Genomic DNA, 22,695 nt, shown 5'->3' on the forward strand with positions numbered 1-22,695 from the left:
TTGTCGTCCCCTTATGCCACAGTTTGTACATCTCAATTGTCATTAGAAACCACATTTGTTTAAGCAAGTCAGCCATATCAGCTATGTTTTTTTAAAGGCAGTAAATGAGGCTGATTGAACTGTTTTGCTGGCAGACAAGGCTCCGCTGATAGCCAGGTGTAGCAGTGGTATGATGTTGGGACAGCTTTATGTAGGCCCTAACAGTTTGTGGGCACCGTTTGTCACCGTTATAGTGCAATTAATGTATTGTTTAGTGTTGTGTTGTGTTGTGGCTTTGCTGGCATGCATCCCACTTATTATTCATTTTTTTGCCCCAACAAGATTTAAATGCTAAAATCGCCACTGGAACCACAATGATTTGTCTTTCTTAACATGAACATATATTAATATGCCTCGTGTGTTTTGTTTGTAAGCTCAAGTGATGTCCAATGGGCCTTCGAAAAACAAAATACTTTTTCTGTCTGTTATCATAGAATATGGGGTCATCCTCCAGGTTGCTTCTGAAACAAATTAAATATTTGTCAGAACCCACTGAGTCTAACATAGGGAGGGTTTCCGTCCAAGGTCAAGATAGAATGCCCTGCGCTGTTGTCCACTCCAGCCGCTAACAAGCTGCTTGTATCTGTAGTCTCATGTCAACAACATTGATGTGATGATTAAGCTCGTCACCACCACTACCGGTTTATTGAAACTCTACACTCAAGCTGTTGTGATATGTTGAATTTGATTACCGTACAATTATTGCAAGGCGCATTATGATGCAAAACCAGGTATAAACAGAGATGAACAAGAAAGTAAGGCTTTGAGAAAATGTACTTGAGACCTGTACTAGAGTTTTCTCCCAGGAGCCCTGGCATGTATGTCTCTGCTTGTCTTTGTCAATAAAACATCTAATACTCTGAAAGCCATCTGGATCTTTCTTTCTTATTGATTACCCCGAGACCTTCACTGTCATTGAAAGTAACATGATAATTGTTGTTTGAACAGACCTGAAAAAGTGATATGTAGCCTCATATCTTTCTTATAATGTTCCATTTGCTACAATAATAAGCGTGCTGAGTCAGATGTCCTTCCTGTTCTTTGGGAGATGTAGGCATATTTTCAGTCCTACAGAACAGAACAGTTATGAACCACTAGCTCCCTTTCCTTGCACAGCACGAGAGGAAGTAGTGCTTGGGTGCGAGCCAAAGAGAACCTCCTGATACGGTGCAACTCTGAAGCAGACTATCCACTGAGTCTTCTCTCTGGCTCAGAGCACTCTCAATTTCACTACCCCCAGATGGCCTCTCACAGTCTTTCTCAGGCAGCTACTGTTAGAATACTCAGTAGACACTTGAGAGCAGCTGAGCCCACAACCCTGTACCAGAAGAGTGCCATGTTCTTTTAAAGCTTGGATCTCTGTTTAAAAACATTAATTGGAGACTTGTGCATGTAAAAGGAACAAATTAGACAAATCAGTAACCCGCTATGTAAAGAGAGGATTACGCTATTGTTGCCGTTGGCCCTAGGATTTCCCAGACTCCCACTGTTTCCTTAGAGAGAATAAACTTAACTTAATTCCGCCCTCTGTTGAAGATGCATTACTGATATACATCATGCTAGGGGGCAAAACAGCAAAAACATTCACTTCAATACACAGACATAAACAAAAGAATGAAAGCGGTTGAGATAGGTGTCTCGGTGGAGGTTTGCGATTATTTATATAGCCTGAATTTGTATGGTGTTGCGAAGCAATGGCTCCATGCCTAAAATGACCACTAGAGAGCACTGTGCACAATGCATAACTATAGTCAGAAGTCTCCTCAGAAGACACATTTAGTCTACCACTGCACTCAAATACAACTATTTCCCCCGCATCTTAGGTGCAGATAATATGGACAATTTTATGCTGTTTTATCTCTAATGAGATATTTGTTTTTAGAGCATTCTGTATGTTTTTGTTTCACATTGTATTTTAGTCATTAGGCCTACTGTAAGTTTTCCCATGCATTCAAACTTAAACAATAGTGAAGTTCCAGGCACACAAGTTATAATAACAAAGTACTGCTGTTGGCAGAGTAGACACTCCCTTGTTCTCTGGCAAGTTTTACATCCCATAGTCTGAGCCAAGTTTAGAGGCCAACCAACCCAATCTCTCCTTTTCTATCACACTCCCTGTGATTGGTGAACTTGATCACAGTTTCCATGTGTTTATTGCCAGATAGATTTGATGTGGTTATATTAAGAAAGTTGTTACTATGTCTGGTTTTGCAGTAGGATACATATTGACAAACTGTCCAGAAATAACTTGTTACATAGACTACAGTAGGCTACTAATTCGTGTTTTAGTACTAATATGAAGAGGCTGCTGTAACATGTTGAACCAGCAAAACCAACCACCCTCCCTGTCCAGAATCTCCCAAACCTGCATGCCAGTGCTACAATTACTACAACTACTACACTGAAGCATGACTGGTGTTCAGAGTGAGATTGTTTCAGCAGACAAGGGGGTGAGGGGTCAGTCACATGCATGAATGGAATGAATGAAAGGGAGTGTTGTCTGTCCCACCAGAGCATTATGAAAGGACATTTCTCTCTACCTGTGTTCCTGTGTCTGTTTCGTTTCACTGGAACACTACGTTTCTGTTCTCAGATCAGTCTGTGTAATGAGAGACGAGGCACACTGCAGTGCTCTTATGTAACAATGGGGGGGGGGGGCAAGAGAGAGGGAGAGGGTGGGAGTCATGGTGGAAAGAAAAGTGTCTCCTCCCCATCCTTTGAGAGTTGAACAGTCCTATTCCTCCCTTCTGCACGAGCACACAAGTTATTGCACGAGCACACAAGTGAGATGTGAAGAGCAGTCCCACAGCAGAAACAATAGATGCTCATGGTGTACGTGTGTCAATATGATCATTCCCTTTAGGCAGTAGGCTAAATGCGACATGTTAATGCCATAGTAGCAGAGGGGCTTACAAGTGATAAACATAGCTCTTTTCTTCGTCCTCGTTGCTGTAATCTCTACCTCCCTTTCTTCTATCATGTGCTGCTGTGTCCACTTTGTCCCCATCACCTTTCACCCACTTCCTGCTTTTGAGGGTTCACTCCAGGCTTACTCTCGAGTAGGTTTTTATCTCAGCAATCACGTCAGCTTCTCACAAGTTGTCCAGAAACATGTCTTATCTGAGATCGCATACTGCGACAGTCTATCCAAACAATGACCCTGACATAAACAACAGCTATCTTGTTATTGTATAGGCTAACCCACAATGTTCTGGAGATGGAGTGTATCATTTCTGTATATTTGAACCATTTCCCATCAGTACAATAGCTGGAGCACTTCTATTGTGTTATATCTTGAACACACATACAATGCATAAGTTTCATAAACATTGCATGAAATCCATGTAAAGAACTATGAAGTCAGCCTAATGGTCATGGATGTGGTGGGTTGGAATGTGAGCAGTATGTAGTAGCAGAGTGGGGCAGTGTACTGTAGGAATTTCAGCCATGTAGCTCTGCTCCTCCATCTCGTCTTGTGTTCCTGGCAGCTCTACTATCATCCATGGCCAACCTGGCAGCTGCCTGGTATTCATGTCATGCCCTGCAAACAGAAACACACACAGCCAGCGAGGTGACGGGGATAGGGAGGGGGACTGGGTCCAGCAGGATGGGTCTAAAAGAGACTCAAAAGTATTTTATGCACTGCTGCTGCCAGGGAAGTGGAGGTGAAACAAGGATAGTCATAGTCAGAAGAGACACACAACCCACCTCTCATTATTGCTGGTTATGTGGGGTGACCGAGAGATAGCGAGAGAGTGGGGGGTAGAAATAGAAAAAGAGGGAGAGAAAGAAAGAACAGGGGGGGGTTCTGCATTATGAGAGAAGTCGTTGTTCATGTTTGCATGCCTGAGTGTTCTCCACATTTTGGGGCAAAAGCAAGTCACATTGCTGGTCTCCCCTGGCGCATGCTCTCACCATTTCCTCTATTCTATTTCAGGCTAAAAGTACATCTCCAGTATGTATACCCAAACCATCATGTCTTAGTTTGGCTCAAACTAGCTTGTGCCTACAGTACTTCAAGGCTCTGCGCAGCAGGGAAATCTTGTGCTAGCCTGCTTACAGTTTTACAGTGCAGCAATTTGCAGTGTAAACAAACACCAACACAACTCACCAATCCCATGAGTTTTGAGGAGTTATGAGGATGGGTGGACTGCTCGGGGGCCACTCACCTTTCATTGTCAACTCATTACAGACAGATCAGATCGATCAGTCTGATGTCAGCATGACATTATACAATGTACCAGACTAAGGCCTGTCCAGCTACAGAATACAGGGAGGTTCACCATGTGAGCAGAAGAACAATAATTGTTTGAGGTTGATAGGTGCACAGTCCAACTAGGCTCTGGTAAATGTTTGAATCCATGTTGCTATGTGCTATGACTGTTGGAGCATAACCACACTCACAGAACTGATGACGATCTTCAAGAGTTAAGTGGAGATTTTGCAAGGATACGAAACCACTCCAGTCAAAATAGAGAGAAGTTGAATAGCATACACAGGGGATGACATGAATGAAGACAACGTCTATCAAATGGGGAGAGCTGATTTCCTAAGCAGATGGGGGGAAAGTACAGTGGGGTGAAAAGGTTTGTCATACAAAAACAAATCTGTACCACATAGACAAGGAAGTGGCCATAACATAGCACTGTTTGGTCTCTGCTTGTCCTTGTAGTGAGGGATAAACAGTATCTGACTCAACATCTCCTCCTCAGTCTGCTCTGAGGTTTTTCATCAATCCAAGGATGGAGAGAGAAGGCCAAACATTCATCTGTTTAGACCATTTCACATTTCCCCAGGTTTTTAAACAGTGTATCTCTCCTTGATGTGATGTGTGTGACTGAAGATTGCGTCATACCAACTCACTGGATTCAACATGCGCTGATAAATAAACTGCCATCTGGAAAATACTAAAAGAACACAGGGTGTTGTGGGTTATAGTTCCATTAGAGCCATGTCCATTTGATACATAGAGTCAGACACCAAGATCTATTGCAGTGTAATACATACAATATTTATTCAGAAACACAAAATAATTAAGTTAATTGTCTGGTAATCCACAAAATTGTTGTTGTAGCTGTCTCATGGAAAACATAGAGGAACAGGCGTGTGTTCACGCAACCGATGTGCAAAGCAAAACTACAGTGTGATTATCAGATTAACAGATCGTAGAATATAAAACGTTTGGATGGGGCCTTCCCTGAATTTATCAGTTCCTTTCAATTGCAATTTTCATTCCATTGTACAAAATAAAAAAGATTATCAGGTGCCTAGACAAAACATTTTTGAGCAGAGAGTTCCTGAGACAGCATCACCAAATATGCTGGGTTTTTTCTTATTTTAATTTTTTAAAATCTATATATTTTTTTAAATATATTTTCCCTCTTTATTATTTACCCCTAATATGCTGATTTCCATCTTAAGCAACAACAACAAAAACTATCTGTGTGCTACTTAGAGATGGTGCACAGCTGGAATATCAAGCAAGATGTCTCACTCTGACAGAAACCTTTATCTCACTTATCCTCTGACACTAGTTGCTGAAAACAAAATCATACAAAAAACACTGAACAATGATTGAAGTATAACATCCTTTAGCATTCAATGCAGACATAAGACATAAAGAGGATCAGTTTGTAAAGTTGCTTATCAAACATAGTTGGATAGCTGGTGTTCCTTGATTGTGTGAGTGGGACAGTCAATGTCATTACCCAATGTTTGAAAAAGCAGATCCAAGTTGGTTTCTAAGCACATTGGAATACTAGAACACATGATATTCACACACTTACACTAGTTAAAAAATCAAGAAGAATGATGTTATTTATGCAGTGCACCCCCAGTATCAAAGGCATCCAGTCCATTGACACCACAACAGAAAGACAAAGGAAAGATGATGACACTGTCATACACATCGGTGTGTACAACAAGAAGATCCTTCTTCGGCACTAGTCATACAAGTCCATCTTTGTCTCTGGTTTCAGATCAATGGAAACTAAATGAAACGTATGCCTAGCTAAAATTGTCTGCAGATTTGTACAATGTGGCGTCATGTGAATGTTCATCAGCTGTATGCTCATAATTCCTCCTTCCTGTCCTCAGTGCATGTCCACAACATCGCTTGGTTTTCTGCTTTCCCTTACAGACAACTCAAAGAGGACTGCCCGATATTGGTATCCTCTTGTTATCGCGAGGCCCCTGCAGTGCTCTCATCTCTCTGCCTCCATGGTGACGCTGGCCTGTTCACTGGATGCCTGCTGAGTGACGGCTTGGGGCCACCCACGGGAAGGCACCTGTGAGGTCAGTTGCCCAGAAGTCCACAGGCCCTGCTGGGTCTGACCTGGAGTAGAAGGGCCCATGGCCCAGTTGACCTGAGGAGGAGAGGTCGCCATGGAGGCTATGGGACTGCTGCCGTAGAAGCTCTCTGAGGCCTTGAGGCGGGAGAACATGGCCAGGGCATCTGGGAAGTTGGGAGGTGTTGCTGGTGTGTTGGCTGGAGTGTGCATCTGTGGAGAAAGGAGAGAATCATTAATAAGAGAACATAAATCTGTACGCATTTCTGATTGCACTGACTTTTGTAATTACTGGCGCATTGTCTCCAGTTCTAATTGACATGCTTGGTTTGATTTGCCATCTTGACACTTATGTCCTCCCTCAACTGGTCCTTAGAAGTGCCTACATCATAATAGTTGTGGAAGCGAAAAAGGAAAAATATTTTCCCTTCGAAGCCCAACTTCCTCAGACTGACCCTTTGTCTTTCCACCAAATTCTTCATCCTGCCCTGAGTCTGCCCTCTCAGCTGACACTACAGAGCGCAGGCCTCAGGAGACTGCTCTGTGACTGCCAAACACATTACCAGTCAGCCAAAACAAACACCATTCCATGAGTAAGAACCTAAGAGGGTCCAAAGGAATCGTACCTTCCGGGACATAAAAGGTCAAAGCAACCCGTGTTAGGATTCACCCCAACCATCTGAAGGCTACCAGAATGTCTGTTTTCTCATTGTGTGGACAGGATATCCACCACATAATAGATTATGCAATATCTCAAAACAGTCATGTGATTTGTAGTGGAACTAGAGGAAACAGATACCACCCCCCCCCCCAAGGCACATGCTTGCCTTCAGAATAAGTTTGGACTGGGGTAAACATATTTCTTTAGGAGGATTGTCAGACAATTTAACTACATTTTGTTAATGAGAGCTGACATATGTACCAGAAGAAAAAAGATCACCACAGGCTAATAAAGAAATCCTTATTACTTGATAAGAACATTAGTGGAGTATCCCACACACATGGATTTCTAAGGTTTCTATGGTGCAGTAAGAATGAATGAGTGAATGAACACACATTGGATTTCCCACAGGCATTAGCGTTGACCTGCTTCGATAGGAACGAGACATGCCTTTATTCAACGTAATCACTTATGATGCACAGTGAAGCTGGTGTGTGCATTGCTCAGTTCAGGACAAGCATGTCTTTGTACAAAAAACGGGTCAGCAGTAGCCATACTAGCATAAGGCTGGCTGCTTCAGAAATTTCTTTTTGCAGATCACTGGTAGCCTACATTTGCTTCAGTCAATAACACTGCAATAAATTGCAAGTGATCATAACAGACTTCCTGTCAATTGACACACATGCCGGCAACAAAACCATGACCTAAGATATGATTTTGAACTTTAAAAAAACTACTGTATCGGTTTACAAAACAGCTAAAACTGTACAGCTGAAAAACACGTATAATACAAAGTACTTCCGTTATTTGATCACAATAACAAGCCTGGCCTGTGTGGGAGTTTCCACTGCTTTACATTGAAAGAGGTCAGCAGTGTATAGGGAGAAGGGTGTTGAAGGGGTTGGCTATGTGGACACACGGGGTGTGGGCCTCAGTGTGTGGCAGCTGCTCAGTCAGATCAGCTGGCTCTGTACACATAAACACACAGGAGACCGACCGTGCATTTTCTCATCTGGAGCTGCAAAGTTGCTATAGAAACAGTCATGTTTGATAGGGATGGATCCTGTAATAGCAGCTGCAGCCAGGGAAACAGTACCTGAGAGCTTGTTTTAGAGAGTGTGGTCTTTCTCATCCCTTTTCCTATTGTTTATTGTCAGTTTGCCATATTTGTGCCTCAGAATAAACAATGGCAAACTGTACCCTGTACTAAAGCCCTGCATCCTACCAACCAGCATTGTCCATATTAAAACACAATGTGCTATTGTACAACAGGCAGTCTACTCTGTCATTTTTCAAAGGGCTTGTAAACAAGCATCAGAGCACATCTAAATGTAGACACTAAACGTCTAATAGCCATCCCAAATAGTAATAACAAGGGTAGTAGTACAGTTTACAAAAGCTGTTTCTTTTGGACGATGTTATGAAGACTCTTTAACTGACTCGATACATGACTGCCACAGACCTCCTGGCATCCTAGACATTGACTGGGACATTGTGATAAGCCACACGTCTACAATATAGCCACCAGCCTATGCCTTATGAGCCTGCTTTAGTTAAAAAACCCTATGTGCTTTTTAATCATGAGGGATGTAATCATCTGTGGATGTAACATCCCATAAGGACGTTGAGTTTCAACACTGACCTCCATTGTGTGATCTACAAGATAAAATTGTTGAGGGCATCATGGGTAATCTGTCTTTCGTGAGGCTGCAACCTTTTCCAGAGCTGTTTCACTAACTCACAGTCACCCTACACGTTGTCTGTCTCCATGTATGTGGTCAACTGTCCAACGAGATCAAAGAAAGGAAATTCAAACATCACGTGATACACAGTTTACATGACTGTTTTCTGTATCAACAAATCAATCTCACCAACCTCCAACACAAACAGGTCAATGAGCAACCATAGAGTGAGTCAATAATTAACCAAACACAGTCCCTTGTTTTTTATTATACAGCCAGGGATAGATAAATATACAGATGCTGGTTTGTCATGTCAACTTGTTCAAGTGACAGAAGTGTCATTTTAAAACAAAGTCACAGTGCTCTTCATAGCAATACAACCCCTACTGACAACAGCAACAATAACCTACAGCACTTTCAAAAACATGACTTTTAATAGCCTTGGATGTAACAAGAGTTAGTTTCGTAACCTCACTCCCCAGCTTGAAATGTCTCCACATCATGTTACATGTGCATTGGGCCTCTCCTACGCCTGGCCTTTCTGCACTGGTCTGTTTAAGGCACAGTGGGCACATACTGCACCATAGTTAACCTGACAACCATTTGTCAATGAAAGGGGCTCAACTTAACCTTATGCCACGCCTGACAGCCAACCCCTAATGTAAACAGACCACGCCAGATGTATTGCCGATGTCACTGCTTCTTATCTAATCTAATGTCTGCCCACGTCCTGTTTATTTTCATCAGTTTGAAAATGAAAATAGAAGCCGAATGAGATCACTGGGAAATGGCAGACCCAGTGGTAGGTTATGAGAGGTAAGGTTCTAGACTTAAATAAGCTGATATCTTATTGCTCATGAAGCCAGATGTTGTTTTGAAAGGAGGAAATCTATCGGCCAAATTGACAATCTATATGACAAATGGTCTAGATTAAACTGTGCTAATGTCCTGTTATACATGTGTCAAGATGTTAACACTGCCATTCATTTTCAGTAATCATTTTCAATTAAAAGACAGCGTATGTATGTTTTGTATAGTATGTACAGCATCATAAGTGCTGTAGCACTTAAATCATTTTATTTTATAACTTTTTTTTTTTACTAAAACAATGTTCACTTTTGCTGGAACCACCCTCCCCCACAAGACACATTTTCAAGGCTTCAATTCAAGAAAAAGTGTAGTAGCAGTACAGATCATCCATAACTCACATGACTTCATTTGACGACTATAAGTATTAGAAACATAGCCTATCATGTCACCGTTCATGTGAAATAACACAGTAAGTAATATGCTACAGTACATGACAAGGCACTATGAACAACGTGGCCAATGTGTGTTTATTTTTGTCAGGCTTGTGTTTCGGTACAACATGGCGGACATGGACGGCAAGTGAATGAATATAAATATAATCATAGATGTTGCAATAATCATCATCATAATGTAATAATAATAATAATACATCAATCATTCATTGTTATCAATAATACTGTAGGTTTTCTATACTTACCATTTGATGATGGTGACTGTATGGAATATTGGTTTCTTGAAAAAAGGCACTTAATGCAGTCTATCGAACAAATAAAATATATGTGTCAATAAGCAACAGTCCAGTGTGCATTGCACATATAATAGCCTATTGCAGACAGATACAACCTAAATCGATATTATACTATCTCCTGTGAAAATGTTACATTGTGCCATTAGGCTGCTGAATACCATAGTTAGCTACATTTTCATTGCATAATAGCATTACCATACCGGGGCGTTGTAAAGATAACCAGATTATTTTTACAAATGATTGGCATTACTGTATTAATTAGATGTATTTAATTAATGACTCCGAGAAACAGACACAGACTGATCTCTGTAACTGATCTATCTTCCATGCACCAAACTCAGACCATTGTCAAGAAAAGGTTCCCATACCTCGAACTGCCAATGTGCCGCTTGTAGAAGCTGTTTCGCTTGGTCTGCCGCGCATCCAGCAGTCAGGACGAACTGATTTATCATAACTTGGTGCTTTAGATCATCCATATTTGCAGAAGCGGGCTATTCTAAACCTTTCCCCTTGGGTTGGTGCTCAGTCCTTGAGGTTATTCTCCCTTGCACTAGCCTTTCCTCTCATCGACCATGGAGACAGCACAGTCCGCAGTGAAAACCCAAATATTTACTGTCTGAACTATGTTCAATGTCCTGAGCGCCTCTTTGATCGGCAGCACGAGAGCGCAAATCAGAGCGATGGGGAGGGGCGATCAGTAGGTCGGTGACAGAAAGAACTACAAGTCCCTAACACCATGTAGTTTGACGTATCACACATCAGAAGGCTTTTGGCTAGAAACTTGTGTTTATTTTCTTTAGCGGACACCAAGTTATCCTTGGTTATATCGTTATTTTTGACAGGTACACAGTTGAATATATAAGTCGCTGTGTAATACCGAAGAAAGTCTAAAACTTGTTACAAAACGGTCCCTTGGACGATAAATACACTAGCGTTGGTGTTAGTAGTTAGCTAATTCTGTAGCTAATTAGCTAGCTAGCAACAACAAGGAAAGATGGGGTCGATTCTTAGTCGGAGAATCGCTGGCGTTGAGGATATTGATATCCAGGCGAATTCTGCATACAGATTTCCACCGAAATCGGGTAAATATAGCTATTAATTTGGATTGAAACCCTAAAACTCGAGCTATAGCTAACGTTAGCTAAACTGATATCATCAGCTGCCAACATTATAGGCCTAACGTTACACGTGAACGCTATAAATGGTTAATTGTATGATATTCAGTCGTGGTGAGATGTTTATTTCATGAGGCAGAGTTGTGCATCGGTACACTGATCTTGTCCTGATTAAAGATAGGCCTTCCATCCTGATTTTATCCTGGTTCTAATCCAGTCACATACTTCTATTTTCTTTTAAGGGAATTACTTTGCCAGCCATTTTTTCATGGGAGGGGAGAAATTTGACACTCCCCATCCAGAGGGTTACCTATTTGGAGAAAACATGGATCTGAACTTCCTTGGAAATAGGCCTGTACAAGTAAGGACAAACAAGTGCGCTATACATTGGCAAAGGTTCTTATCTATGTTGTTTAGTTTTTCATTTTGCAAGTTGCTGACAGATAAGTAACATGTACAGCATATTAGTGGAAGTTCAGGAGTAGTCCTTGATTCACATCGCCCATGCTATTGATTAGGCTAAAGCATTTGAAGTTTATCTGCATTGGGCTGTTCTTTTCATAGACTAGTTGTCGTGTCTCACCTTTGCTTAGTTTCCGTACGTGACCCCGGCACCTCATGAGCCTGTGAAGACCCTGAGAAGTCTGGTCAATATCAGAAAGGACTCCCTGCGCTTGGTCAGGTGAGGAAGAACCTCATCAGATTCTACAGCAAGTAGTCTTCAGACTAACCTTTCCTCATTTATTTTTCTTAGTGGTTTTCATTGTCAAGTGATTCAGGGTCAAGAATCCTGGCTGATTGAGCTTAGCTTAACATCTATTCACTGCCTACCTTTCGTTTGATATTGACATGCTTTCATAAGTGTGGTGCATGAGCGATTTTGTTGTTGTTGTTGTTGTTAACTTACTTATAGCTTCATTTTCAAAGTTATGTAATTTTGAAAATGGCCACTTGAGAAAGCTAGCTTAACATTGTTTTGTTTTTCTGCTTGACTACTAGGTACAAAGATGACACTGATGCTCCAGTAGAGGAAGGAGGGAAGCCAAAGGTTCTGTATGGTGTGGAGTTCACATTTGACGCTGATGCTCGTGTGGCTATCACCCTGTATTGCCAAGCTTTTGAGGAATTCACCAATGGGATGGCAATGTATGTAAGAGTCTGATTCAGAAACCTTTTCATTTACATGATAGATGATGCTTAGCATCAATATGCTATTTTAGTCATTCACTAATTAGAAATACATATTTTCTTCCACTGTCTCTTGCTCCCAAATATATAACTAATTACAATCCAGCGTTTTACATTTCTCATTTGAAATTAAATCCATGCCTTTTATCCGTTTCTGAAGATGTGCAGTGAAATTGATTTATTCACTTTAAAGACACATTGTATTAGAACATCTTATGGTAGTGGCCAATGTACTGGGAGAGATACAATGGGTCCTTAGCAACCACCTGTCTCCATGGATACGCATGTTGTCTGAAGAAGGAATTAATATAGTAGTTTATGCTGAGGTCATTATGTGAGTGGGTGGATGTGTTTTTCAGCTTTTTTGCATGTTTTTTATTGAGATTTTCCATTGACAAATTTAAGAGGGAAATTTCAGAAATGGATTTGAGTTAGGCCTAATGCTGTTTTTCATTATTTGTGGTCGAAGAAAGAGCTTTCAACAAGAGATCTGAAAAAGAACATCTTATATTTCCAGTATACTAAATTAACTTTGATAGTTTTGTATTGATAATATATTGACTTCACTGTTTCTGTTCTGTATAGGTACAACCCAAAGGGCCCAGCCCTGGTTTCTGAGACTGTACACTATAAGAGGGGTGTGAGCCAACATTTCTCCCTGCCTTCTTTCAAAATCGATTTCACCGACTGGAAGGAGGAGGATGTGAGTATATCTGGGCAGCAGCACTTAATTCTGTTGAGGGATGTCACCAGCTGACAGTTGATAAACTCATCTGTTGTCACCATTTATTTTATCTTTACAGCTGAACTTTGACCTGGACCGGGGTGTTTTCCCCATGGTGATCCAAGCTGTGGTGGATGAAGGGGATGGTAGGTGGTCCAAACGGTTGACGCTGATGTTAATGTACTGCGCTCCATATATCACCTCAAGGCTGACCTAATAACAAACTTAGTTGGCAACTGTTTCTCCGCTGTACCACAATAGCAGTTGCTAGATGAGACATTCTGTATGCACAGAGTACAGTAATCCCTTATAAATGAGTGTTTGTCCGTTTCCAGATTGCTTTGGACATGCACATGTGCTGCTGGCAGCCTTTGAGAGAGTAAGTAACTCATTGTGATGATTCAGTAGAAGAGGACAGTGTTTGAATTTGACTCAAATTTGCATCCCACGTCTGATGTCATGATGTTCTGTTTTCACACATTATGAAATATGTGAAGTAAACACAATTTCATCCTTTCAAGCATGTGGATGGTAGTTTCTCCGTCAAGCCTCTGAAGCAGAAGCAAATTGTAAGTTAACACAAGTTAATCCATGTCTTCTCTATTATATTAGTAGATTATTCAAAATACAAAATGCCTGAATAACAAGAACATGCTCATTTACAACACATACATTTGTTAGCATGTGTGCTTACTTCCTCTTTATCTCCTATGGGACATAAGGCTACAATGTGTTCCTCCCATCGTTCTCTGTCCTTGGCCACGTGTTGCTACCATGTGTGCTCTCTGTTATAGGTGGATCGTGTGAGCTACCTGCTGCAGGAGATCTATGGAATTGAAAACAAAAACAACCAAGAGACCAAGGTTGTTATTCTAGAACTCACCAGGAACACCTTTTGTAGATGCATACAGTAGATTTATTTAACATGAATTTACAAAGGCTGTTGGAAAGCAGCACATTTTTACATTATAGAGGTGTAACCACACCTGACTCTTTCAGAAATGTAAACCAGGAATGTGGCTCATTATGCTGTAGGTTTTCAGACCGTTGGTTAGTCTATTTCTTTCTACATGTTCATCACTCTAACAAATGTTTTTTGGTTCTCTGCAGCCGTCGGAGGATGAGAACAGTGACAACAGCAATGAGTGTGTTGTTTGTCTGTCAGACCTCCGAGACACCATCATCCTGCCCTGCAGACACCTGTGTCTCTGCAACTCCTGTGCTGACACCCTGCGTTACCAGGCCAACAACTGTCCTATCTGTAGACTGCGTAAGGAGCGACGCTGGTTTGTTTCCAATAGGCTTCCAAATGGGATGCCTTCGCTAATAGGAAATAGACCTGCCCGGCTGCCATGTTTCAGAACTCAGCGAGAGAGACGCCAAATAGACGTAGAGATGAATGCCCTGTGGGGACTGAGCTGATTTAAGGAAAATGTTGTGAAGTTGACATTTTAGTGAAGATGCAGTCCCATTTGACCGTGTGTAGTGTAACCAGTGTTTGGTCTCTCTCTCTCCCCAGCCTTCCGAGCCTTGCTGCAGATCAGAGCTGTGAGGAAGAAGCCTGGGCCGCTGTCCCCTGTCTCTTTCAGCCCTGTACTGGCTCAGACCATGGACCATGATGAGCACTCGGTACGGCGCACACGACCCAGGCATTTGTTGTTAATACACATGGCATCATTGGTGTCAAGGATGGTTTCTTATTCTACTTGTATTTAACGAAACTCAATTCCATCACTATGCAATTACAAAGCCTTTAATAAATGACTGTGAATGACTAGTGAATATATGAGCAGTCTTTCTGTGTGTGCCTCTCTCCAGAGCTCAGACTCGGTTCCCCCAGGCTTTGAGCCCATCTCTCTGCTGGAGGCCCTGAACGGCCTGCACTCTGTGTCCCCCTCCATCCCCCCCGCCCCCCTCTACGATGATATTAACTTCTCTGGGAGCCTGGTAGGGGAGGGCCGGCCGCTGGGCTCCCCAGAACACTCCGGTGACGGGGGCCTGCAGAAGGGCAAAGTCAGCAAGTCACCTGACAGGTAATCCTGGGACACAAGGGTAGTAACAAGCCCAGATCACTTTCTCCTCCATCTGAGATGAACCATCTCCCTGAAGTGTACACTACACTCCCCCTCATGGATTTAAAAAGAATGGACAGGTGTAAGGGAAGATGGTGGAACCTCCCTCCAGCGAATATTTAAACCAATCCAAAGCTTTGAAATCTTTTGACGTAGGGTGAACCAATGCACACTTTAGGAAGAAGGGGGAGAAACTAAAGTGGGCTAAAGTGTTCCAGTGCTGCTCTCTACAGTCCAGCTGCCTTCTACTGTAATTTTTCACACCATTACATTACCATTTGGTTTGAACAGCCTCTAACTTGGAGCATATGCAATTTTGAATTATTTCGTTTTAGTATTGAGTTAATAGCCCTGACAGATTAACTGCCCTGGATGGATTTGCTTGTTGACATTGAGTTTGACTCTGGATTGATTGCTCATCAGTTTGTGCAACAGCTGGCCCAGAGTCTGAAAAAAATTGTCACCTTATGTTGTGATGAGCTGCTGCTAGAGGTCTTCTCCTGTATCCAGCGCCATGCTACCAACTGATTAGACGGCATGTCCTTGGCAATCCATCCAGTTGACATTGCTGAGCCTTGCCAACCTGCAGAAAATAAAATTACTAGGACAACAGTACAGAGTGCAGTCTGTTTATTATAAAGCTTCACGTCGGTTGTAAATGTTTTTTTGTTTACCAATGTCACCTCATTGTAAGTGTTTGACCCCCACAGCACCCTGAGGTCGCCCTCATCACCTATCCAGGAGGAGGATGAGGAGAAGCTGTCTGAGATGTCGGACGCCCAGCCTCACACACTGCTCTCCAGCAGCCCTGCTCCCACCGAGGCCACTGCAGCCGAGGATGTACCGGAGTCCATCTCCCCAGATGATGGTGAGTTCTGTCATGCTCTGAATGCACGTAGTTAGCGGTCCAGTCTACATGTTTGGGTAAGTGACCCCTCCAAATAATGACTTGAATTACCTACCAGGGTACATTGCAAACCCGTGTAAGGACATTTAGGTCTTGTTGCATGTTGTGACCTTGTCTCTTCCTTCCTGTCGTGGGTGGTACAGAGGACAGGCTGCACTCTGGAGGAGAGCGAGAGATCCTTCAGGACTACAGCAGTGAACACAGCAGCCTGACCAAAACAGAGAGTGACCCGCCAGGGGACCTGTCTCTGCCAGGTAAGCTAATAATAACACAAGTCCCAGGCCCGTGCGTATCTGTGCGCGTGTGCATGATTGTGTATGTTTGTCTGGATATTAAAGATATTCTCTGGTTCTTTTATATACTTTTTAGCCAGTAGTTCTGAAAGTAGCGCCCAGGAGCCAAAAGTGGCCCCAGAAAATTGCGTACTATGTCACATGTGCACCATGTCTCTCTCTCGCTCTACTGTGTGCGTGTTGCTAGCTGTCGCTCCCTTGGCAGGCTGAAGATCATTGGCTGAAACTTTAATTGCTAGAGGGCTGGCCCACGTGGGTGTAAATGGAGGGAAAGTGGCACTGCACAGCTTCCAGAAAACAGGGATTTCTTGGCTAGTTCTGCTCATAGATTATGCATGAACTACACATTAACACATAAAAAACGGGAGGTTTAAAAAAAATACTTACTAGTTGCCAAAGTACCAGAGCATGTCTTTAATGCTCAAACCAATTGTAAACATACATTTTTGATTGCACGTATAACACCTTTTAGCTATTTTTCTCTTTATTCTCCCAGGCTTTCAGTCCCCCAGCTTTTCATCTAACCTGTGTGCTGTTTGTTCTTCTCTGTTTCCTTACTACCTGCCCTGTCCCTTTACCTGGCCTTGCTATGGCCAGCTCTAGGTCCTGATGCCTGCTCTATTGGTATGGAGGAATAAATGTGGTATGTAGGACTTCTCTGTCCTGTCTTTACCTATCTGTTTTTCTGTCACGTTGCTTCAGAGAAACCGATTCCTCGCTATCTGTCAGATTCAGGACAGTTGGTTAATAATCTGCTGCAGGTTGTAACTCTGTTTATCATGCAAATAGACAGCAAGTTTGTATTGATAAGTATGCAACTGTTTAGATTTATTTCACGGGTGTAAGAGCTCCTCTTGTTTAATTGGATCATGCTCCTTGTGTCCACAGGGTCATCAGAGAGCCTGAAGAGTCAGAGTACCAACTGCTCCAGCCAGCCCCTCCTGTGTCCCCCCAGCAGCCTTCACATGGAGGATGAGCAACTTGACCCCTAACCTCTGGGCCAATGGTTCTCCCTCTCTGGCTGAGTCCCAATTCACTTTCTCGCATGTATTTAACAATGGTGGAAACTCCCTCCAGTCAATAATTACACCAATCCAATGGGGAGTGTGAAAGTGCACATTTAGCCTGGATGAAAAATTGGGCCTTGGTCTCCTCCCAAGCCCATCCCTCCCCCATGATCCAGTCCCCTTGGGCCTTGTAGAAGACCACTTTCCTACTTTAGTCATCGATTCATGCCATAACTGGCATTGATTCAAAATGTGTTTGTGGTGGTCACTGCAAGGATTTACTAAAACCATACTATACCTTAACTAAAAAACAACAAGTCCTTAATTAGATTGCTTTACATTCAGTTGAAGTCGGAAGTTTACATACACCTTGGCCAAATACATTTAAACACATTTTTTCACAGTTCCTGTCATTTAATTCTAGTAAAATTCCCTGTCTTAGGTCAGTAAGGATCACCACTTTATTTAAGAATGTGAAATGTCAGAATAATAGTAGAGTGATTTATTTCAGCTTTTATTTCTTTCATCACATTCCCAGTGGGTCAGAAGTTGTTTAAATTGTTTAACTCAAACGTTTCGGGTAGCCTTCCCACAATAAGTTGGGTAGGCTTCCCACAATAAGTTGGGTGAATTTTGGCCCATTCCTCCTGACAGAGCTGGTGTAACTGAGTCAGGTTGTAGGCCTCCTTGCTCGCACACGCTTTTTCAGTTCTGCCTACAGATTTTCTATAGCATTGAGGTCAGGGCTTTGTGGTGGCCACTCCAATACCTTGACTTTGTTGTCCTTAAGCCATTTTGCCACAACTTTGGAAGTATACTTGGGGTCATTGTCCATTTGGAAGACCCATTTGCGACCAAGCTTTAACTTCCTGACCAATGTCTCTGAGATGTTGCTTCAATTTATCCACATAATTTTCCTACCTCATGATACCATCTATTTTGTGAAGCGCACCAGTCCCTCTTGCAACAAAGCACCCCCACAACATGATGCTGCCACCCCGTGCTTCACGGTTGGGATGGTGTTCTTCGGCTTGCAAGCCTCCCCCTTTTTCCTCCAAACATAACGATGGTCATTATGGCCAAACCAGAGGACATTTCTCCAAAAAGTATGATATTTGTCCCCATGTGCAGTTGCAAACTGTAGTCTGGCTTTTTTATGACGGTTTTGGAGCAGTGGCTCCTTCCTTGCTGAACCTGCCTTTCAGGTTATGTCAATATAGGACTCGTTTTACTGTGGAAATAGATGCTTTTGTAGCTGTTTCCTCCAGACTCTTCACAAGGTCCTTTGCTGTTGTTCTGGGATTGATTTGCACTTTTCGCACAAAAGTGCATTCATCTCTAGGAGACAGAATGCGTCTCCTTCCTGAGCGTTATGACGACTGCGGGTCCCATGGTGTTCATTCTTGTGTACTATTGTTTGTACAGATGAACATGGTACCTTCAGGTGTTTGGAAATTGCTCCCAAGGATGAACCAGACTTGTGGAGGTCCACAATTTTGTTTCTGAGGTCTTGGCTGATTTCTTTTGATTTTCCCATGATGTCAAGCAGAGGCACTGAGTTTGAAGGTAGGCCTTGAAATACATCCACAGGTATGTCATTTTATGGAATTTTCCAAGCTATTTAAAGGCACAGTCAACTTAGTGTATGTAAACTTCTGACCGACTGGAATTGTGATAAGTGAAATAATCTGTCAGTAAACAATTGTTGGAAAAATGTCTTGCCATGCACAAAGTAGATGTCCTAACCGTCTTGCCAAAAGTATAGTTTGTTAACAAGAAATTTGTGGAGTGGTTGAAAAACGAGTTTTAATGACTCCAACCTAAGTGTAAGTAAACTTCAGACTTCAACTGTACATTTAGGAGTGTGTAATTGTTTGTCCATTCTGGATGGGGTTGTGGTGCAGTGGTGGACGTTGCATGATTCCAGTGGTTGAGTATGACTACCATCATATGGTAGTACTAGAAGCACACTCACTTTCCGTTTACTCTACTCAAATTACTGCTTGACACTAATTGTTTTAGAGAGCATTAATACCATTCCTGTTGTATTCATCTAAACTAATAACTTTTTAACATTTTATTTCTTGGTGCTTGTATGATATGACATGTTTTGGTGGACATTTGACATGATTAAACATGACAATTTAATGGAGTCATTTTTAAAGGTTTTGAGGATTCATTCATTTTGCTTTGAAATGGTGAATTCCTATGTCATAACAAGTCAAATTGAGGCATTTTAATTTCAAATTGTCTTCAAAGGTTTTGAGGATTCATTCATTTTGCTTTGTGAATATCTACATTTGTTCGTTTTTATACTGAATTATGTGATATATTGTACCTGTACTAGAAATGTATGTAGATTCATTTGCAAAATTGTATATTTGTGTGTTGTAGAAGAAAATCTGGGGATTCAAATAAGGAGGTTAGTAGTTACAGCTACATGCACAGTATCTCAAATGTAGCTGATTGATTTTTAGTGACATAGTCCAGCTTTACATCTTAACAGCTGAACACAAAGAAAGATAGAGCCTCCAACAAGCCAATACACTATGCTGACCGTATAGCACAAACTGTGTTATTTGTAGATGTGGCATATTTCTATAGTTATATTGTGGCTTGTCATCCTGGCATAGTCATTGCCTTGCTCAAGTTCTATGACTTGCAGTGTCTGACTTCCCTGTAGATGTAGCACCATACATATAGATCTATGTGCCTTCAACTAAACAGATATGGCTGCTGCTTGTTGCATTTTTGGTGTTCTTGTGATGAAACGGTTTCAGGAGATACAGCTGTATGAGCCTGTAGTCTAGGAGGTTTTTATTCCCACTGGCTGATATACAGAGCTGTAAATGTATGACATTTCTTTGCATTCTCAATGGTTCGTTAAATATTTTTAAGGAAACCTAATTGTTATTAAACCATTATTAAAACCCAACTGTTCAGCTATTACAATTATGTTAAATCCATATATTGATACATTTAATCTATAAATAGTAAGTACATTATGATTAGACTTGGTTGTTATATGGTCTGTATTATGTGTGTATGTGTGTGTGTGTGTGTTCTAATTTTTTCCCAGGAGGAATAAACTAAATGCTTCTTAACCATTTTACTTATGCAATATTTTGAGACATTGCATCTTTAACCTAATGTTATCTTTTGCTTGTGAGTTTTGTTGTAGAGGGGTGTAAAATGATCCAAACTGCTTTGGATTAATACTGTTCATGTCATGTGTCTTTGTCTAACGATGTGCCATGTTAACTTTGATGATACACCTGTGCCTTGTTCCTGTTTCTCACTAGTATTGACCTGGTATCCAGGACAACCCCACATTTAGTGATTCATAACTCTATCAATATCGGTCTGTCCCTGTGTACAGATGTAGGATCTTCATTTGCTCAATCTTCTGTTACTGAGAATATTCCTGCACAGCAGGAAATGCAAACTTGTAGTGTATTCAAGGTTTAAAAAGGCTTCTAAAGTTTGTAATTTCCACTTTAAAATATCAGACTAGATTTGTCCTAACAAAAATGTTTCAACCCCTACAAAAATGTCAATTTATTATAGTCCGAACACACAATTTAAATTTCCTGTTGCTGCAGGATTATTTTCCTGCTGTAGCGAACTGGCTCAGATTAAGATCCTACACGTGTAGCCTACAGCCGCATGTGAATAACAATTAAATAAATTTAATGTTGAACACTTCTGTTTTTAACTGCATGTCTCATGCTTGACTTCCATTGACATGTGAGGACCATTTAGGGTGAATTCGGAAAAAGTGGGACACTTTGCATTTCCGTCTTCAGTAACCTCTTTCGACATCTATCCAACCTATTAGCCCAACACATGATACATTTCTGAAATCCTCCAGATGTTTCCTAATCACACAAAAACACTACTGTTGATTTCATATTCACAGGAGGCATGACCATATTTTTAGTTCGCATTTGGTCGACTATGACACCTAATTGTACTTCAACGACGATTCAATTTTGTGTGCTTAGGAAACATTTGAGGATTTCAGAAATGTATCATGTTGGGCCAATATGTTGTATAGATGTCTAAAGAGGTTACAGAAGACGACAACGCAAAACATGTTCCGCTTTCTGAATTCACTCAAATAACAGTACTACAAGACATAATTAACAGGATATAGAACTACAAGAACCAGAGCCTAACCTAAATACAGGTGGTCCCTGATGTAAATCTTTCCTCCATTAGTAAAGCCTACTCCATTCTGTCCTACTTTAGCTAGCTATGGTTGGTAATGCGGGACAACAACAAAAATGAAAGATAATACAATTACAAAATTGAAAGATATTGGCAACATTCTGTATTTTGATGCAGCAGTACATAATATTCACATTTACGTCAACATTTGACACAGTGCATGATGTATGACAGTTTTACTAATTTAACAACAAAACAGAATCTATGTCACTGATTTTACCGTGTGCTTCCCGAGGTGAGCTTCCTGTTTGAAGCTTTCTCTGCCCCTCACTGATGTCACCAAATAAGTGGTGATTTTGATCAGGCTTTTAGTAACAATAGTTTAAGATGTTCTCTTGTCAGACCAAGAAATAAAAGCATCAGGATTAATCTGTCCCAGATTATATAATGTCTAACTCTTTCCCGAATTCACCCTATGCATAGTCCTACAGGTTGAAATGAAATGTGTATATATTATATATACAGTACCAGTCAAAAGTTTGGACACACCTACTCATTCAAGGGTTTTTATTTATTTGTACTATTTTCTACATTGTAGAAACTATGAAATAACACACACAGAATAATGTAGAAACCAAAAAAGTGTAAAAAAAAAATCGAAATAGATTTTAGATTCTTCAAAGCAGCCACCCTTTGCCTTGATGACAGCTTTGCACACTTTTGGCATTCTCTCAACCAGCTTCACCAGGAAAGCTTTTCCAACAGTCTTGAAGGAGTTTCCACATGCTGAGCACTTGTTGGCTGCTTTTCCTTCACTCTGTGGTCCAACTCATCCCAAACCATCTCAATTGGGTTGAGGTCTGATGATTGTGGAGGCCAGGTCATCTAATGCAGTACTCCATCACTCTCCTTCTTGGTCAAATAGCCCTTACACAGCCTGGAGGTGTGTTGGGTCATAGTCGTGTTTTAAAACATGATAGTCCCACTAAGTG

The 22,695-nt window shown here is 41.4% G+C and overlaps 2 protein-coding genes across 3 annotated transcripts; one reads left to right on the plus strand and one right to left on the minus strand.

The window, feature by feature from the left end:
• Positions 1-5,024: 5,024 nt before the first annotated feature.
• Positions 5,025-11,435, minus strand: LOC109893399 (UBA-like domain-containing protein 1). Its single transcript, XM_020486623.2, has 3 exons — positions 10,596-11,435; positions 10,177-10,236; positions 5,025-6,539 (listed from the first exon to the last, which is right to left on the minus strand). The coding sequence occupies exons 1-3, from the start codon at positions 10,701-10,703 to the stop codon at positions 6,243-6,245; spliced, it is 465 nt and encodes a 154-aa protein (XP_020342212.1). The 5' UTR covers positions 10,704-11,435; the 3' UTR covers positions 5,025-6,242.
• On the plus strand, positions 10,983-21,235 carry LOC109891942 (E3 ubiquitin-protein ligase MGRN1-like). 2 transcript variants are annotated; one of them, XM_031827409.1, is made up of 16 exons: positions 10,983-11,309; positions 11,585-11,703; positions 11,936-12,024; positions 12,342-12,488; positions 13,116-13,233; positions 13,334-13,400; positions 13,590-13,633; positions 13,776-13,823; positions 14,049-14,117; positions 14,365-14,524; positions 14,774-14,883; positions 15,073-15,287; positions 16,037-16,194; positions 16,377-16,487; positions 17,124-17,169; positions 17,415-21,235. In XM_031827409.1, the coding sequence occupies exons 1-15, from the start codon at positions 11,222-11,224 to the stop codon at positions 17,162-17,164; spliced, it is 1,584 nt and encodes a 527-aa protein (XP_031683269.1). In that variant the 5' UTR covers positions 10,983-11,221; the 3' UTR covers positions 17,165-17,169; positions 17,415-21,235. The 2 variants fall into 2 exon arrangements, with proteins under 2 accessions (XP_031683269.1, XP_020339982.2); XM_020484393.2 differs by lacking the exon at positions 17,124-17,169 and having other exon boundaries at positions 10,986-11,309.
• The last annotated feature ends 1,460 nt before the right edge of the window (positions 21,236-22,695 follow it).

This window comes from Oncorhynchus kisutch, linkage group LG6 (genome assembly GCF_002021735.2).
Source record: "Oncorhynchus kisutch isolate 150728-3 linkage group LG6, Okis_V2, whole genome shotgun sequence".
NCBI lineage: Eukaryota > Metazoa > Chordata > Actinopteri > Salmoniformes > Salmonidae > Oncorhynchus > Oncorhynchus kisutch.